Source organism: Saccopteryx bilineata, chromosome 4, assembly GCF_036850765.1.
Source record: "Saccopteryx bilineata isolate mSacBil1 chromosome 4, mSacBil1_pri_phased_curated, whole genome shotgun sequence".
NCBI classification, from domain to species: Eukaryota; Metazoa; Chordata; class Mammalia; order Chiroptera; family Emballonuridae; genus Saccopteryx; species Saccopteryx bilineata.
In genome coordinates this window covers 218,234,142-218,253,841 of record NC_089493.1, presented here as the reverse complement: position 1 = coordinate 218,253,841, position 19,700 = coordinate 218,234,142, and the positions used below count along the sequence as shown (strand labels likewise).

The following is a 19,700-nucleotide window of genomic DNA, read 5'->3' as shown; positions in this document are numbered from 1 at the left end:
CACGAATGTTCATCTTTTGTAAAATTTTCTTTTATTATAGTGTGTCTTTGCTACAAATATGGAACAGGGTAATGGGCAGAACACAAATTAATGGTGCCATCTTGATAAGAACTTTTTCAGGTCATTACAATGAAATTTTAACAGAAAGATTTAAACAGAGCATCAAAAGCTCCTTGGTACATTAGACAGTATTTTTTTTTTAATTTTGAATTCAGGGTAAGTAGAGCATATTAAGTGGAGGTGGGTTATAATAAGTCGCTAATAAAATATAAAAGCTCAATCGGACATCAAAGGTGAACATGTAGTTTTGGAAATAACAGAAGTCAATGAAAAACAGTCTTAATAATAACCTTCAGAGGAGATATCTACAAACACATCAATGAGATAAATCCTTGAATTTCTACTTCTGATGATATAACAGATTTCTCTTCTTATGTCATAAAGTATCCATTTCTATAATTATAAGATTTTATAATACATTAATGATTTTTAATTTATTCATTTATTCAACAAATATTAATTATGCTCATGATATTCACTGAGCAAGAGCTCTGCAAGACCCTGGTAATACAGAGATGAAAGTAAATGGTCCTTGCCCTCAAGGATTCATAATTTATTAAGGAAATCAGCCACACACCAAAACAAGTCATTATCACAGATAAGTGCTATAATAGCTATAGGGATAAAGTGGTTTCTTTAAAGGCATAGATAAAGAAATGAGTAATTCCTACTGGTATGGTTCTGTAAAGAGGTTTCACAGAAGATGTAACATATTGAGAACTTTCAGAATTTTTATAAATGAGGTAGTAACATATATTTTTTTTTCCTTTTTTTTTTTTTGCGCACGAGAGAGATGAGAAGCATCAACTCATAGCTGTGGCACCTTAGTTGTTCGTTAATAGCTTTCTCTTAGTCTCATTTTTATGTTCCACCAATGTATGGAATCATGTAGTTCTTGTTTTTTTCTGATTTACTTATTTCACTCCTTATAATGTTATCAAGATCCCACCATTTTGCTGTAAATGATCTGATGTCATCATTTCTTATGGCTGAGTAGTATTCCATAGTGTATATGTGCCACATCTTCTTTATCCAGTCTTCCAAGAGTGTGGTGGTTACCAGGGGTGGGGGGAGGGAGGACATGGGAGGGAGGGAGGGAGAGAGTTAGGGGGAGGGGGAGGGGCACAGAGAACTAAATAGAGGGTGGCGGAGGACAATCTGACTTTGGGCGAGGGGTACGCAACATAATTTAATGACAAAATAACCTAGACATGTTTTCTTTGAATATATGTACCCTGATTTATTAATGTCATCCCATTACCATTAATAAAAATTTATTAAAAAAAAATAAAAAAAAATAGCTTTCTCATATGTGCCCTGACTGGGGGCTCCGGAGCTATTGACCTCTTGCTCAAGCCAGTAACCTTGGGCTCAAGCCAGTGACCTTGGGATTCAAGCTAGTGACCTTTGAGCTCAAGCCAGCGACCATGGTGTCATGTCTATGACCCCACACTCAAGCTGGCGACCTTGCGCTTAAGCTGCTGAGCCTGTGCTCAAGCCAGTGACCTCAGGGTTTTAAACGTGGGCTCTCAGTTTCCCAGGCTGATGCTCTATCCACTATGCCACTTCCTGGTTAGTCAGATTGAGTAGTATCTTTTTGGAAGTGGGGTCTCAGGGAATTAACTCATGTTTATCTACCACTTTTACTTAGATTATGGGTTTATTTTGGACAGCTTTGAGGAACTAATGAACATGACAGGGGGGAGATAAGACCTTTCCACCTCTCTCATCCCCACATTCCCACATTGCTTATTAAACACATGGATTTTTATCAATTAATGATAAAGTGTTCAAAGTAGAGGGTTCTTTACATGAACAAAGATGACAGTATCAAGCAATTTTAGGAAAGAGAAAATAGACTGGCATAGTCAGAATGCAGGATAAATAATAACTAATTTAAGGTTGAAAAGATGATGCCAGGGCAGACTGTGCAGACTCTCATAGGCTACAAAGACTGGACTTTCCTTTGGGGCAATGAGAGAGTGCTTGGGTGACTGTAATGCTGGATAGTGAGGGGATCCACTTTACAGTTTTGAAATATAGACATCTGAGAAATGAAATAGAGAAGAAAAAGACTTGAGCTAGTGTCCAATGAGGAAAATACTGTAGGAATCCAAGTATGAGGTAATGACTATTAGGTTGAATTGTCATGGGAATAGGAAAATTAGAAATATTATATTTTTTTGAATTTGAAAAGCTACAATAGTGGCCCTGGTCGGTTGGCTCAGTGGTAGAGTGTTGGCCTGGCGTGCAGGGGTCCCGGGTTCGATTCCTGGCCAGGGCACACAGGAAAAGCACCCATCTGCTTCTCCACCCCTCCCCCTCTCCTTCTTCTCTGTCTCTCTCTTCCCCTCCCGCAGCGAGGCTCCATTGGAGCAAGGATGGCCCGGGCGCTGGGGATGGCTCTTTGGCCTCTGCCCCAGGCGCTAGAGTGGCTCTGGTCGCGGCAGAGCGATGCCCCGGAGGGGCAGAGCATCGCCCCCTGGTGGGCGTGCCAGATGGATCCCGGTCGGGTGCATGCGGGAGTCTGTCTCTCCCCGTTTCCAGCTTCAGAAAGATAAAAAAAAAAAAAAAAAGAAAAGCTACAATAGTACAATGCTTCTATTAATACTTCATTGAAAGAGAGGTTTTCCTAGTTGAGAGACAAATGTGCTAGAACTTTCATAATTATGTTTAATGCTTGAGGGCTAGATTTTCCAGGTAAAATATTGTCTACTATATCCATGTTAGATCATATCCAGAATGCATAGGAGTGATTTAGGCATGAAAATGATTAACTCATTATGTTAGACCCTAATGTTACCATTATTAAAAACATGCAAACACTGGCACTTTCATATTACACAGTAAACAAAACAAATCTTGTCATTTGGAAAAAGAAACTAACAAATCTTCCCTAAAGAATGTGCATTGTAATAAAATTGACTCCAACTTGAAAAAAAGCATGCTTCTGTAAAAATTCTATGTCCTGTGAAAAACTAGGATTTCTACATTAAATAGTTTCTTAATTGAAGAATTTAAGATTAATCACAACCTTAAATAATATTTCTTCCTATGCAATGATTACATGCTAAATGAGAAAGGATACAGAAGAGGTAGCTAGATACAGCTATCTTACAAATGACCCCACAAAATAATATAAAAAAATCCCTTGTCTTTATACCACAAGGATCTTCCCTGATCCAGTTCAGGTGCTAGAAGATGTGGTGTCATTTGTAAGATAGCTGTATTTTTCATTATCCTATAAGTGGCAACATCGATTGAGCCCTCAAGAATATATCAGATTATTCTGGAAACTTCATATATGGTATATTGTTTAAACTCTGGGAAGCCCTTAAAATGTGAATAATTCCTCTCATTCATTTGGCTTTAGATTTGTCAGAGCTTAGAATAAAGGAGACGCCTCTTCTTCATTGGCCCAAGAGGGATCCCCTGCCCCTAACTTATAAGGTTCGCCCTAATATTCTAATCACTCACCCATTTTAGAGTGAGTTTTCCATACGTAGGTGTGTGGTTATTGTTCCTCATTAAGAAAATTCCTAAGAGACTTTAACAAAAAAAAAAGAATCAGATCATAAAAACCTGTCCTAAGTATGATTCAAAGGGAAAGAATGAACTGCAGTGAAAGCCAATTTGAGCTGGAAAGACTTGCGCTCTTAAATAACTAGACACGTGTAGCCACTTATGGAGCTGTCTGATCACATGTTTCTAAACATCTGTCAGCACAATCAGAACACCACATGCAAAACACAACCCTCCTGAGCACTATGGAGGTTTATTTGTGATGAATTCTCATATTTTAAAAGAAATGAATAAATTTCACACATTGAACAGAGGTTATTACTGTTTAAGTTGAAGGAAGCTTTGGGAAGCAGCTCCCAAAGGCTGTGACTCATTTTTCTTGAACATTAACATCTTAAGGACAAAACTGGAACTAACAATAAAACCTACAGAGACCTAAAGACAGAAAGAAGTCAGGAAGTACCAAGAAGCAGGAGAAACTGGAGACTACAGCTTCACTTACAGAACTGAAAGCTGAGTCTAACTTCACTCTTCTCTTTTTTTTTGGATAAAATTTTTTTTCAGTGACACTGTCCCCACCATTAAAAAGTTCCCATCTCCAAAGTGAAAATACTGTTTCTTCCAAACCTGCAGCGTTTGTTCGCCCTCTGAAGATATCATCATATGCTTTCCACTGTGGCTTCACTTGGTAGGCATGGATGAACACCACAAATACCACCACAAGGCACATCAAAGGAATAAGAGCTGCAGTGAACAGAGCTGCGTAGATATTTGGGATGAAACACCTGAAAGAGAAGAGACAATTCAAACAATTTCAATAAAAGTATTTCTGAAATCCAGCATGCATGACATTATTGCTTTATTCTAACTCTTCATACCTAAATGTTGGCAAAAGCACAATTTTGGTTTGCCAATTTGAATTTTTGTTTGAGTAGAGGCTACATGATTAAGTCTAATCTACTGCTTCACAAAGTAGGGTCTATGAAACATGCTTATCCTGAGATGCTTAGAAAACTTCAGAAAAGGTTCTAGCCAATACATTTGAGAAATAAACATTGCTTTCCAGCTCTATATTCTTGGCCTAATAAGATCATGGTTACACTGTGGACCGGTTGAGAGAAAGTACTGCTGACTGGTACATCTGAGTTATCCTCAGGCTCAATTCTGTCATTCCTAAGCTATACATTTCCTGAAGAGCCATTAATTCCCTTGAAAATGATAACTTTTCATTTAGAAGCTATACTGCTCAATTACATTTATTAGTACTAGAGTTTATTTAGAACAATGAGGTCCAAGGTAAACTTACATTATTTATTTATTCTGGTAACACTGAAATTCTATAAAAATAGTTTTAGACATGTAACCGGAAATTTTTACTCATATAAAAAAATCACCTTGTTCTTTACATAACATTTTCCATAAAATAATGTCAAAATAGAGGACTGCTAAATAAGTTCTCTATCTGAAACTATGTTTGAGGTATTGTAGAAAGGACACACCTCCTACAACTTACAAGACTATCATACTTTTAATTATAAGAAATCTTAATAGTAGGTAGTATTCTTTTCAAATATTTTTGCCAAGTTCTCAATTTTAATATATAATTCCTATAAAGCTAGATTACAACACAGTCAAAAATAATAGATTCTGAAGAACACTCAAGAAAAAAATATATAACCTGTATAAAAGAAAACCTTAAATCCAAAATACAGGTAATTAGGAAAAACATCCATTCTTGCAACTTGTAAAAATAGTGCCTCAGTTTTATATTTAAAAAGAGATATATAGTCAAAGACCTCATGCAGGTAGTATTTCTAATTAACATGATCTGCTAAATGTATTCCTCCTGTAAACTAGACACATTTCAAGAGATATTTCAACACATATTCTGCATCTGCAAAGAGACGTCAGAATGATAAATGTACTGGCTTTCAGAATTTAATTTGGACAGCACAGAGGCTCGGTCACCCCCTGTGCCCTCCTCTGTATGTCCCTGGCCCATCTCTTCCTGGTAAAAGGCATATGATTAAATAAAACAAGCAAACATTAATGACCTTGCTCTTGAATATATTTCTGCACTAAAAATAGTGGTTATGTTGGCTAGTCATTTCTATGTACATTAGCTTTGAATGATTTTTTTAATTGTTTTCATCTGAATTATGAAGTCACCTCCATAGACTGGCTTAAAGATGCTCAAAGGCAGATATGAACAAAAACTCACACAGGCTTCAGTGCTGTTTTTACCTTGAAAAATGCCATCGCAATTCAGTTTCAGAATGTAAAATGGGGACAGTCACTGAGACTATTGGGAAGTACTCTAGGAGTAATAAACATTTTATACAGAGCTCCAGGGTAGAGATTCAACTCCAACGCATAAAACTGCTCAGTGGCTGACCATGGTCGGCTCCCACTTCTCTATTTGAAGTGCCTTCCTAAAAGCTTTCCTTTGTTTTCAATTCAGGGGACAACCTTGAAACCAGAACACCAACTAATGGTGCACCATCTTGGTTAAAAATAAAACTGGCAAAGTGAACCTCGAGGAGGTGAGCACTAACCAGGCATGTCAGCAGCGGCTCTTAGGAAGAGAAGGAAATTTCCTAAGTGCATCGCTCTTAAACACCTCCATTGTAATTTGCCCTGCATGTAAGAAGATTTGGCCATCCTGCCCCATTCTTTCAGAGAAAGGGGCAGGAAAACTATCCAACCCCAAAGTGACCCTCCCCACAGCCCCATGCTTCTCAGAGCCCCATGGGCCATAGCCTGTCATAAGCACCAGGCTGTTGAGTGTCCTAAATTCGTCCTCTGCATGGTTAACACGGGCAAATCATTAATGAGGAGGGCTCTGGTTCGCAGCACACCGCTCCTGCTGGGAGCCCGGGCCTTCCTGCCTACCTCAGGCCTCAGACCCTGAGGGCTCTCCCCCTACCTGATCCTATCCAGTTGCGGCTCTGTCCCTGTCTCCCTGAGATGAAAGCTACCTGCATTTCCTACCACCTCTTCTGGGAATTAAGGTGGCTAGCTCCTGGGAACTAGCCTTAAAAGGAAAAAAGGAGCCTCATCAATCAGAATTTCCTTTAGCCCAGCTGAATAAGAGGTATAGTACATCCAGGTAGTTTGAGGATTAGGTCACAGGAAAGTGATGTGGGAGTTCGGAAACTATGACTGTCATGTTAGGAACAGTTTCTGGAATGAGGCTAGGAACACATTTTTGGAAAAACCGAATGTAATGTAAGAAATGTGCAGACTGAGTGCTCATCACGCCGAGGGCGGTGAGGTCGGCTGGAGGCTCGGGTTCAAGGCCGATTTGGCAGTAAGAACACTGTGGACTTCCTCTCTTCAAAAGGGTGAAGGAATTGTGTCCCGTGTAATTATCAGCTCATCCAGCTTCAAAGCACTCCAGTGACCCTTCTCTCTTTTGGTGCTGAAAGTCCTTTGGGGTTCTTGCAATCACATGACTAACTTCTGCTGTTCCTTTTTAAACTTTCATGGGTAAGTTTTCATTCTTATTCTAAGCCACAGATGATCCCAATTTATTTCAAAATCTTGTCAGGACTTTAACATTTGCTCTATTTTTAGCCAGATGCAACAAGCCACGGCTGTTTCACTACCTCCAGGCTCTCCTCTTCCACGGGCGCACGGCCTGTCGACAGCGTCTTGTGTCACTTTCTAATCTGGTGAGATGATTACTTCCCCTCGGTAGCACTTCTTCCTTATTCAACTGTTTTCACTTGTATTATCTAACTTGAGTAAAAAATATATAATTTTTGAGTAAAACAATCTCTCTCTATATTTGAGTAAAAACCATATATATGCCATTGGCATGAGGTTATTTCAGTTTTGTTATTCCTATGTGGAATAAGCTCAGGAAGCTCAGAAGCAAAGGAGTCCAGGAGAGACAGAAACTTCACTTACAACTGCTGAAAGATTGGGAGAGATGTTGGGAACTCCCTGTACGTGTGACTGTGATCTGAGTCCATTTAAATTCTATTTTAAAGAACAAGTTGACCCTGGCAATCTGGAGAACTTGAAGAAATCCAGGCAGCTGACATCTGGGTTACATCTGGGTTACACAGATAATGAAAAAGGAGCCAGTAATGGAAAAATAATAAATGTTTGTTTCCAAGGTCCTTACAACTAAGTACGTCTCCTTAACAAGACAATGGTAATAGCTACGAGTCACAGACTCATGTGCCAACCTCCCCTAGGTAGGTCTCCATCAGGCTCCATTAATGATGGCACCTACATCAAAAGCTGTATTTGTTGCTTCAACCAACTTTTATCTTTTGCACATGGAAAATAAATAACTTTATGAAGACATGAGAGTGAAAAGAAAATCACAACTTCAAGGGAGGAAAATATATTCTTTCTGTCCTCTTATAGTGTATAAAGCAGTTTTCATACCTAGGAAAACCAAATGAATTCTAAAATGCATTTTCTTTTAAGCTCAAACTTTAAAACAATAATCAAGTTAAGATTAAATTACAGATAAGCCCTACAAAGTGAAAATGAACCACAGGAAAACAGATGGACTTAGAGAGGATGGGAAGGAACAAGGTATTTTCCTGGACTGTGTTAGCTGGATAATGAAAACTACTGTAAATGTTACTACTACTATACTCACTTCCAACCTCGCTACAAATGACACAGCAGGGATCATTTACTATGTGCCAGGCATGAAACTCAATCCTTACACGCATCATCATGCATAAATATCACAACAATCCCCCTAGTCTCACTGTACACATGGAAAAATGATTCCTAAATTACATAAGGTCAAATTGCTGATAGCAGACAGGCTCATTTGCCTTCACTGCTACCTCTATAATTCTAAAATTATTTCCATAATCCTAGTAAAGAAATATTAAAGGCAGTGGTGAACATGCCAGTGTTCTTCTTGAGAACAGGAACCATAATCTGTTTTGTTTATATTTCTCCCAATGCTTTGTATAATAGGCCCTTAAGAAATGTTATCAATTCAACTGATTTTTAGCAGTGTTTGAAAATCACTTACTTAAACAAAAAAGTAGGCATAGAAAATTCTGTTTTTCAGGTGTGCTCATTTCAATCAAAATCCAAGCAACATTGGCCTATCATGTACAAGTACAGTGCTGGACATGGAAGGACATATAAAAATGCCTGAGGCATGATCCCTTGCATTAAGCAGAGTATATTTACAATAAATACACAGCACATCAGAATCTAGTCTTTATCTCAAAGTGTTGCTGTTCCGTCAGCATCACTAGCACTACCTGGGAGTCTGTTAAAAATGCAGGATCTCAACCCAAGACAGAGTTTCTGTACTGATTTTTTTAGAGAGAGAAAGAAGGGTGAGGGGGGGGGGAGAGTAGGAAGCATCGCCTTGTAGTAGTTGCTTCTTGTATGTGCCTTGACCCAGAAAACCTGGAGTTTCGAACTGGTGACCTCAGCATTCCAGGTCCATGCTTTATTTACTATGCCACCACAGGTAGGTGACACAGTTTCTAAAACCATGTTTTAACAAGATCCCCAGTTGTCTCAAGTAAACACTGAAAGTTTGAGATGCATTTTTCTAGCACACTTAAGGGACATAATGTAGATTAAGGTAATTAACTAATCTTAACATTCTTTTGGCAGAAAAGCCATGGAACTATGGACCCCCAAGGAGAATCAGATCCAGAGATTTCATAGCACGTGGTGGTAACAGCAGCCTGAAGAACCAGAGAGAAAGTAAAGCGGCAGGAAACAAAAGGAATAGAGAAGCAGAGTTGTGTCATAGAAGCCTGGGATTTAGCAACCTGAGCACGCTGCAGAAGAGGAGAGAGCTAGCCAGCAAAGTGAGAGAGGACACACAGGTCTGCAGATGAAAGGAGAAGGGGCCTGAGGGCTGTGGGGGGAGGTGAACATTCAGTCCTGCTGCACAGAAACAACTCTTGAAGGACGAGTTCTGTGAGTGCAACAGACATGCTCTTCAACTGCGTACACAGCTGAAGGTTTCTGGGAAGTGTGATCCCTCTATCCCTACACGCTGATCGCAGATCACCCTGGCCACGGGCAGTCAGCTGTGAGATATGTACTTGACCCAAAGTCTTGTGGCTCGCCCCGGACTTATAACTTAGTAACTCTGCTCCAGAAGTTCAGCTGAGCTAATCACCTTTGAGAATCTGCCACAGATAGTTGCCAGTTAGTGGTGGGCACTAGAGACGATGTAAATTCAGAGCAATTAAGAAATTAAGACTGAGAGATGAAGATTATGGCCTTGGTTTTCAGCATTCTAACTCAAGTTCTCTGAAGTCCAAGTATACCTCATTTCCCGCATGTGAATGTCCATGCAGTGGGGTACATATATTTCTACAGCGCCTCCCCTTTCCTGGAAGTAGCGTGTTTTTACATGCAACTGTAATGGCCATTGAACAGCCCTAGTGAATGGGGATAAAGAGAAAAAGGAAGTGAACACAGAACTGTCCTTTAAAAACAGGTTGTTTTGAAGATGCAGTAGAATATCACTGCCATATATTCCAGTTTGGGGGCTCACTCTCAACCATGTTTAGTGCCTCTATCTAACTCTGCACTGACAATTGCGTCAGAAGAAGCCAAAGGACTAGAAACTGAGAATCAGCCTCACCTTTTAGTACTTATAATGTATCTATATGCTTATATAACTTGAAAAGATTGAGCAAAGAAAAATGTAAATAAAAACTCAATTAACATTAAACTGTCTAAAACTTTAAGGTAGTCAGATATACTATATGCACTGAAGTATAGTCCTGTGTTGTATATAATTAGTTCTTGGTGAACAAGATAATTACCGACATCCCAGGCTTATTAAAAGGTAAACTATGGTGATTATCATTAAGACAGCAGATGCAAACACACGCAGCAACCACCTGCTGAAACCAGGTTAACGTCAGCCTTGTCCTGCGGCTGTCCTCCCACTGCTGCCGACTCAATAATAATAAAAAAGGCCAGATTTATTTACACACAAATTCCACAGATGAATAATGGACCCATTGTATTAACAGGTTAAAAAAAAAAAACAGTCTGAAAACCATGATACCCCAAGAAAAGAAATTTTCTTTTGCTTTCTTTTTTCTTTTTTAAGAAACTCAAGTATGAATAATGCGTTCCCTAAACGACATGATGATACTGTTGAAATCAGTCTACAACTTCACTCCAGGTAGGTTCCAGGGAATCAAGTCCCTTCAGAATTGAATCAGAATAAGGTCAAGCTGACTTGTCATTTTTTACATGTACTAATGCTCCACGTGCTCATAAAACAAAATTATTTGGTACTGAAAAATGTCATTGTCCTAGAGCATTCAAAGGTGTCCTGCTCTTACCCCTTGCTCACCAAGCCTCAGAATAAATGGCTAAAAGTTTTTTCCCCCAAAGAATCATACCACATTCTTATATCTGAAGATAGTAAAATTATAGATTTTTATAATTTTATGAAAATGTAGATAAGATTCACAGATGTGGATAAAAGAATATAAGGATTAACATCTAAAACTTCTGTCTTTTTGCACACTCTTGCCATCTGCATCTGACCCCATGATTTCACCAGGCACAAGCACCCCGAGCGCATGAGCAGTAGTCGGAATGCCGTTATTTCAGGGAAGGCCAAACTCTTCACATAGGCTAACTTCTGATCCTAGGCTACTGTTGGAGATGCAATTTTAATTTTTGTGATTTTAATCTGTGCTTATTTCAGTAAACTCAAAGCATTTAGGAATAGCTAAGAAGAAACTGGGGGCATGTGTCATGTTAGCATAACTGTTACTTCCTTTTCCTGATGAAAATTTGTAGGCTTTGAAGTTCTTTCTCCCCAAATACTCTTACAACACACTTGTATCACCCTTTAAAACAGAAGAAAGGCAGAAGTATTGGTCCATGCTGACAAGAGTGTCATTGGATATAGATATTGTTGGTGGTAAAAAATCCTGACAGCAATAGTGGCCATTTCTTGAAGGGGAAAAAAAATCACTTGGTAGAGGATAATCCAATTGATAATTATTAACCATCTTTTATGAACAGTAGCCACATTATATTGTCCAGGAGATTAGACCCACTGATTCCTCTGGCTTTATGTGAAATCTGCAAATGCTCCAAGAAAACACTTCAAGAACATTCCCTATAGGAATGAATGCTCAGTCACACCACTTCTGCTATCATCTATAGTCATATTAACACTTACAGCTCATTGTAATAACTGATATTCTTAAATGAGAACTTTAAATCATGAAGAGATTGTTAATTATAGTCATATTGTTTAAAATAAACTATATATATCTTTGTCCTGTTAGCAAAATTTTAATTGTAAAATTTTGCAAATAATAGGGTTAACTTTTTACTATAGAGAAAACAAGGATAATGTGAGTAGTTGAAGTTAATAATTTTAAGGTCATTATTTTTAGTTGTACATAATATATATAGTTATGTCTTGACTCTAACAGCCAGTTTTGTTCCTAAGCACATAGCCCTGATACACTGATTTTTTTATTGAACAAATATTTCAGGATGTTGGTCTTCACTGAATAATGGGTTAGCACAACAAAGATGTGTTTTAAGATATCTAAACAACCTTTATATGTTTATAGATGGTTGCTAGAGTTGGTCCATGATACCAGTATTAACTAGTATTTATTGAGTATTTCAATAAGCCTTGAAATGTTGCAATTACACCTGAGAACTTAAGAAATGTGAAAGGCATAACTCCTTACCTGAGGATCTTGGAGTAAGAAAAGGCAATGTAATAATACAAGAACATTATAAAATCCCAATTTACACTGTCAGCATGTGAGGAATAGCTAATAATGTTAAAAAGGTAAAAAACATTAATTAAAATTACCTAGGGAAAACGAGGTAGAGGTCATGAAGTAATTTCAGAAAAGAAAAGTAAAAATGGGTCAAGGATATAAAGGCCAAAATTTTATCTACTCTACATGGAAGCCCTAGTTTTGATGGGGAAATAAAATGACATATTTCATTTTCCTTGAGGTTTGGAAAGCTTAAAGATTGGATCAAACCTGAATGTTGAGAAAGCAACATTTTATTTTATGTATGTATGTATGTATGTATGTATGTATGTATGTATTTTAGGTGAGAGGAGGGGAGATAGTGAGGCAGACTCCCACATGTGCCCCAACCAGATCTACTTGGCAACCCTGTCTGGGGCCGATGCTCAATTACTGAATACTTTATAGTGCCTTGGGCTGTTGCCCTCTCCAATTGGGCTATCCTCAGTGTTTGGGGCTATGCTTGAACCAATCAAGACACTGGCTGTGGGAGGGGAAGAGGTACAGAAAGGGGAGAGTGAGGGGGAGAAGAAGCAGATGGTTGCTTCTCCTGTGTGTCCTGACCAGGAATTGAACCCAGATGTCCATACACTGGGACAACGCTGTATCCACTGAGCCATGGGTCAGGGCCAGGAAGCAGCACTTTAAAGCTCCTTAGACAGTCCTAAGCTATCAGATAGATATTAAAGTGATTTCTTTGTGATTTCTGCAAAGGTTCTCAAAAGGAAATGATGTTGTGTCTATGTGTGGAAGAGGACAGAGAATGTAGAAGCCTCCTGTTGGATGAGGATAATACTGCCTAAAGGAAAAGGAGTATACCGTTAGGAATAAAAGCAGTGGTGGGATTCAGCCAGTTCGCACCAGTTCAGAAGAACTAATACCTAATTATTTGTTGAGTTCAACAAAAAAAAAATCAGTGAACCACTTGTTAAAATGGCACTTGTAATCAGGGTTCTCACTAAGGTGGGCACCTGGGCAGCCAGCCAAGCAGCTGCCCGATGTGGAAATCACAAATTGACATTCCTTACTCTTTTTTAACATCCATCTGGGCAACAGCGTATTCTAAGAGCCCATACTAATGTTCATTTTGTTCACAGTTGAAAAAAACTGCAAGTAAGGACACCAATCAAGAAGCAATATAGAAATATCTTAAATAACAGTTTTACTGTTTTTTGTCAGGTATTATTTAGTATTTTTTCATTACTATTTTAAACTTATAACATAGGTAATCTAGTGTTGTATACTTCTTTTATTGTTCAAGTATTAAATGCATGAAATAATAAACTACCTTTTGATATATCATCTTTTTATACTTACAATGGACATGAGGGCAAAAAACTGGTAGTTAAATTATTTGAATCCCACCACTGAATAAGACTCTGGAACCAGACTATGTGGGTCAATCCTGGATATGCATGTTGTTGATTCTCTGGAACTTAGGCCAGTATTGAACTAGTCCATACGTCAGTTTCCTAAAAACATTAAATGGGAGAACTATAGCATCTAACACACATGAGTGCAGTGAGGTCTTAATAAGTCAATATGTGTAAAGCCCTTGGATTAGAGCCCGGCATGCTGTAGATAGTCAATAAAAGATAGCTATGATTATTATTATCACCGGTTACTAAGTGGTAAATCTTATTTATATACAAGACTTAATCTGTATAAAAAATAAAAGGAGGGTCGAGGGAAGTGCTGAACAGTATAAATTCAATGAAAGTAAATTTTCAACTGGGGTAGGCAGGGAAGACTTCGCGGAAGAGGTGGGGAAACCAGCTTTCTTTCTCTTAAATTTCTTATCAAGCAGCAGATGTTTAATATGATTGAAATGTGCAAACAAGATTATGTGCCTGTGTGCACAATGGCTCTGCATAGGGGAAGGAAGAAAACTTTCCCTTTGCTGCTTTTCCCCATGACTCATGTGTGTTTCTGCAAAACTAGTTGTTGAAACTTGGTTCCAACTTGAAAAGTGAAGGTAATTATGAGCCATTCAAAAAAAGGCTGTTAATATTCAGGGAAGTCCAACATAACACGATGGCACCCCCACAGGCTGACAGGCCAGCCTGGCTCAGAGATGTCAGCAGCAGTAGACTGAGCTCCGGGTTCGGGGACTTCTGAGGGATTTGAACTGATAGCTTTTTACTTGCCATACTCCTGTCCCCCCTCCCTTCTTCTCCCCCAGCCCCAACACCTGCAACAAGAAGACAAAAGGAAGGAAAAAGCCAATTAGCTAATAGTTCTCTAGAAGAGGAAGTGTTTCTAGCCTAGTCGATGCCTGCACTCTACTGGCGGATGCCCGATGCTGACTGTTGAGGGTCCCCATCAACCTGAGCTGCCTATCAGAAAGAAAACTGTACTTCCTCCTTTCAGGAACTTTTCTTTCTGCATAAAATCGTAAAACTATAAGGGATAGTAGGGGTCATTCCTTCTTGCCTCTAGTTTTATGGGTGAAAAAACCAAGATGCAAGGTTTGCCCGGTACCTGGGTGTCTAAACTCCAAGGTCATGCTCTGACTGAGGCTCTGAAGCAAAAGTCAGACTCAACAGAAAAATAACTTAGAATATTTTCAGGCGCTATTTTCTGTTAATAATCTAAAAATCTCCCTGTAGGAAGTGTCCTCAGTGTTTTCTTTTACATTGCATACAAATACGCATGATACTGAACACGCGTATTTCTGACCCTAACGCTCAGTAGTCATCACCCGGACCGCACAGACCGCACCTACTCCTCCATGGAAATTCTTAATGACATGCATTTAACACTTTTACAAAACACAAAAATTCATACAAAAGAATATATTTCATCCACTCAGAGTAACAAAGATATAAGGAAAGGGCAAGTATTCTAAGATGGCATTTTGTCATTCATAAGCCCCCCTCCCACTGAGGCCCTTCCCCTCTCTGAAAAAAATCTGGCTTCAGCTGAATCAATATTTTATCGTAAGGAGTTTATTTTTGTCAACAGGATGTTCCTGTTATTTTCAAGTCCTGTAGTTTCAACAACAGGATTTCAGAGCAGTAAAATGAAATGGGAACAGTAGAGTAATATTAATTTCTCAGAATAATCATAATGTGTGAGAAAAAAATCCAAATAGTCCAAAACCTGCTTTAAAAATTTAAAGCTATGTTCTTCATAAACTTTCTAAATTTCTATTCCTTAAAAATATATCATAATCTAATATGCAGCAAAGATTTCTGGCTGAGGTTCTTAACTATAGCCAAACTTCTGAATTGTAGAGCTGGGTTAATATCTGCAAACACTTCCCCTTATTGTGAGATCCTAGTTTCTTTTCTTTCTTTTTCTCTCTTACTTCAAACAAAAGTTTGATATGCCATAAAATGGAAAAAAATTAAAACATACTAAAAATTCAAGAGTGTGAGAGCCATGCCATCTGGGAAGGTATCATGTGCTTTTAGATAAGAAGATCTTACCAAATGTCAGCACTATCCTTCATAACTCATTTGGAGGTTTATTGCTCAAGTGTGCGAAGACGAGTCAGAGAAATCACTTCCTCTCAATTAAACAATTGTTAGAGAGTCTGCGGCCTGCCATCACCAAGAATGGAGACTAATCTTAATCTAACTGGGTTTCATCAGGGGTAGAAATGCATCAAAACCCACCACTCAATTCAGAATCTGGGATGTTCTGAATTGATGACAGAAAGATATGATGATTTTATAAAACACAGAGTGAGAAAGTGGATGTGAATGTGAATGTATTTAATGCTAGTTAATAGCTGTGTAACTCTGGGTAAGTGAAGTTACCTCTGTGAGTCTCAGTACCCTTGTTAATAAAATATGAATAAAATGTATTTTTTCATTAATGCATTGAGATTTAAATGAAATTAATTTGATTAAAGTGCTTAGCATGGTGCCTAGCATGCAGGACTCAATAAAGGATAGTAGGCCCTGGCCAGTCAGCTCAGTTGGTTAAGAGCATCATTCCAAACAACAAGGTTGTGGGTTCAATCCCTTGTCAGAAAACACTTGAGAAGCAACCAAAAAATGCATGACTGAGTGGATGAAAATGCTTCCTTTCCCTCTCCCCTCTCTCTCCCTTCCTCTCACTATATCTCTGGAAATCAATAAAAGTTAAGCCCTGGCCAGAGAGCTCAGTTCATTGGAGTATCGTCCTGAGCACGGAGTTTGCCAGGTTTGATTCCCTAGTCAGGGCACATACAGGAGCAGCTCAATGTTCCTGTCTCTCTCTCTCCCTGAATCTCTAAAAAATAAATAAATAAGATAAAAAATAAAAAAAATTAGCCATTCTCATTCACATTAGTATATCCGTTGGTTTACTTTGCTGAGACACTGTAATACTTAGGAATAGAATAAATGATATTTAACTGTATTCACATTCCATTTAATAGGATACCCAAATATTTGGTTAACATCACTCATTTTCTGGAACAGCAAGCTTATCCACAAAGTTTTCATTACCTCTAACCAAATACCTAACACCATTTTTCACAAGATTAAGCATTTTCCTTGAACACCCATAGCAATGACTTAAATGTGAAGGCACTAGGTCAATGTTCAGTCATTTGAAAGAAAGATATACAATCTTTTAAATATATGTTTAAATCTCCATTTGGTTCTGCCACAGTTACTAAAATTTAAATCTAAATCTCAGATCTAAAAATCACAGAAATGTGAGGTGTAATTAAATATTTAAGTCAGGATGCAGAGAACTGCTCAGAAATGTGTCGCTGAAATGCTGTTTTGAAGGGCAAGGGACCACACACCACCTCAGTGGTCTCCTTACTATGTCTAAGCTGTTATTCTCACAGCTATGTTACTATACTTAGAATTCTAAAGACATTTTTTTTGCAGTTGAGGCAACTTTGTTAAGAGTTCTTGTCATGTTACTTTATTATCTGGGGAGCAGTAAATAACATCCTCATGATGGTTCACCCTGCACCCCAATTTTCCTTGTCACCAATAAAAAAGCTTCTTTATTTTTATAAAATACTAAAGATTAAATGATGTTCCCTACAGATTTTTGAGTAGCTGATAAAATACATACTCAAAAGGAAACTAAGATTAAAGAGGGAATGGATACCAAAATACTATTTGCTAAAAAAATGGATTTTACATTCATCCTAGTTTGCTTTCTCTAGCAAGTATTTCAGAGTTACATACAAACACTGAACAAAATACCCCTATGTAGTAAAACTGGAAAGCTCAGGGGGGCCACATAGCAGGCCTGAGAAGCTCAGTGACCACAAGGAACCATGCAGAACTGTCTGATCATAAATTCCTAACTGGGCAGGTCATGGAAGGTGGTCACGTCCCAGGCCTACAGCTTCCTTAGCAGAGGCCAATCTTTACCTTCTGTGACCTCTGTCCATTGTTCTTGAGCATAGGATAATGTACCTTTGAAATGTCAGAGTCATTTTCTTTCATAGATCCCTGCTAACCACAGGCACCATAGCACAGGACCCCTCAGTGGTATGTATGTTCCCTGCATAACATCTCTCTGTGCTGTAAATGTTAAAAGTTAACTGCCCCATACCCGCCAGTGTAAAAGAGGTAAGTTTCTCCATTTTGCTCTTTATCCAATCATAGAGCTTTCCTTGCTTTGCTTCCTCCCACCTCCTGAATCTACTACCAGTGGATTTCATGAACCTTTCTTATGTTTTCTCCTTTGATTCTAAATGCACACAAGGACATGCAAAACTGCCATTTTCAGGAACAATCGGTTGAGATCTTGCTTCCAGGCATGTCCTCAAAATTTTGGCTCAAATAAACTCTTGTAAAACTTTTTTATAGGCTGGACATAATTTCATCGACAACACATGCATACCACTCTCATACATCAGTTCAAGAGAAGTATAACTTTCTCCAATATGAGAACAGTGTGGTTACTGCGTCATATAATAGACCATGTTCTGGATCTTGTAATCGTGAAAAACTCAGTACTGACTCTCATACAACTGCTGTTCATTTACTTAACATGCATTTACTAAGCAACAGTGTGCATGCTACTTGCTATGCTGTGGGCATATGTGATGAGTAAGACATGCCTCCTGACCTGGAGAATATTATTATAGTGTAGAGGTGAGGCCCATTCCAAATCTTAATTCAGTGTGTTACGTTTGATTGCATGATCATCTGGAGCATAGTGGGAACTCAAAAGAAGGAGCAAGCTATTATATGAGCAGGAGTTGGATGGTAAAATCATTTTTACCAATAAAAAAAATAAGATGAAGTGAAAGGATTAAGCAAAGAAAAAACCTTACAGACACATCATTGGGGGACTGAAGAAAGGAAAGGGCGTAAGGGAGGTAGAAGAGGGTAAGAGGGATGGATAGGGGTGGAGGGTGCCTTGACTTGGGGTGGTGAACCCAAAATGCAGTATACTGATGATGTAGTATAGAGCTGTACAGCCAAAACCTATATAATTTTATTAACCTGTTACCCCAATAAATTCAATAAAACTTTTTAAAAAATTAATAAGATGAGAATTCAGAAGGACATTTGTTACTTGAGTGACTTGATAGGAAAATGATTTGGGCCACCTTGGATAGCCACACTCCTTTCTCACCAGACAATGTCAAAGAAAAGGCTAGGCTCAAAAATTTCTCAGCTTTGTTTCCTGTTGGTTCAGGAATCATCTGTGTTCTTAAAAGGGGAAGCATGGCTTGAGGTTTTCAGGAAGATAACATAATTGTGATTAATCTTTGTTCTTCCTCTGGGAGCTATAAAACTTTCAAGGACAAGGATTTGTGTATATGCTCTGATTTTGGGGGGTAAGGATAAGAATTAATAGCCACAAATAATTACAACCCATGCTTAGTTGATCTGATGATACGTGGACTGTGTATTTTACTACTTTTAGAAAAAAAAACCCAGAGAGAAATGAGGACACATCATTTCACAACCCTCCAACACAGTCTGTGTGAAAAATAATTATGGGTGAAAGCTCAGGAAAGTTCTCATATAAAAATATCAAAAGAACTTCAGACAATCCAGAAATCCCAGCAGCATCAGGAAGCAAACAGTTACTGAATCAATGCTCTCTCTTCCCTGGACCCTTCAACCAATGAAACGACCAGATGTGACCCATAAGGTCAAAGCCGAGTAAGGGGTGCTTGGGAAGTACAGTAGAGGTAAAATAATTCACAGCTCCTCAAAAAACTTCCACTTTCTTTTATTAGCTGAAGCTAATTAAAACTTAACAAGTGAAGAAAGCACTAATATTGGAGGAAAGTAGAAAACCCAAAAACACTGAAGAAATATTATGTCTAGAGGGAAAAGAGGCCTTAGTACTGCTTTTTCGTCTATCTTTTCAATGTAAATGTGTCCTTCTTCATTAAAATTCTTCCCAAACTATAACTGGACTCTG

General features: G+C 38.4%; 1 protein-coding gene and 1 long non-coding RNA gene across 2 annotated transcripts in view; one reads left to right on the top strand and one right to left on the bottom strand.

The window, feature by feature from the left end:
- Positions 1-19,700, bottom strand: part of ADGRV1 (adhesion G protein-coupled receptor V1) — a 729,252-nt gene that overhangs the window by 97,203 nt on the left and 612,349 nt on the right. The window contains exon 86 of the mRNA XM_066273806.1: positions 4,210-4,367. Coding sequence (XP_066129903.1) covers positions 4,210-4,367 — 158 coding nt within the window. The remainder of the gene's footprint in view (positions 1-4,209; positions 4,368-19,700) is intronic.
- On the top strand, positions 6,701-11,919 carry LOC136336257 (uncharacterized). Its single transcript, XR_010731402.1, has 3 exons — positions 6,701-7,071; positions 7,159-7,256; positions 9,196-11,919. It is a non-coding gene; the product is annotated as an uncharacterized lncRNA (long non-coding RNA).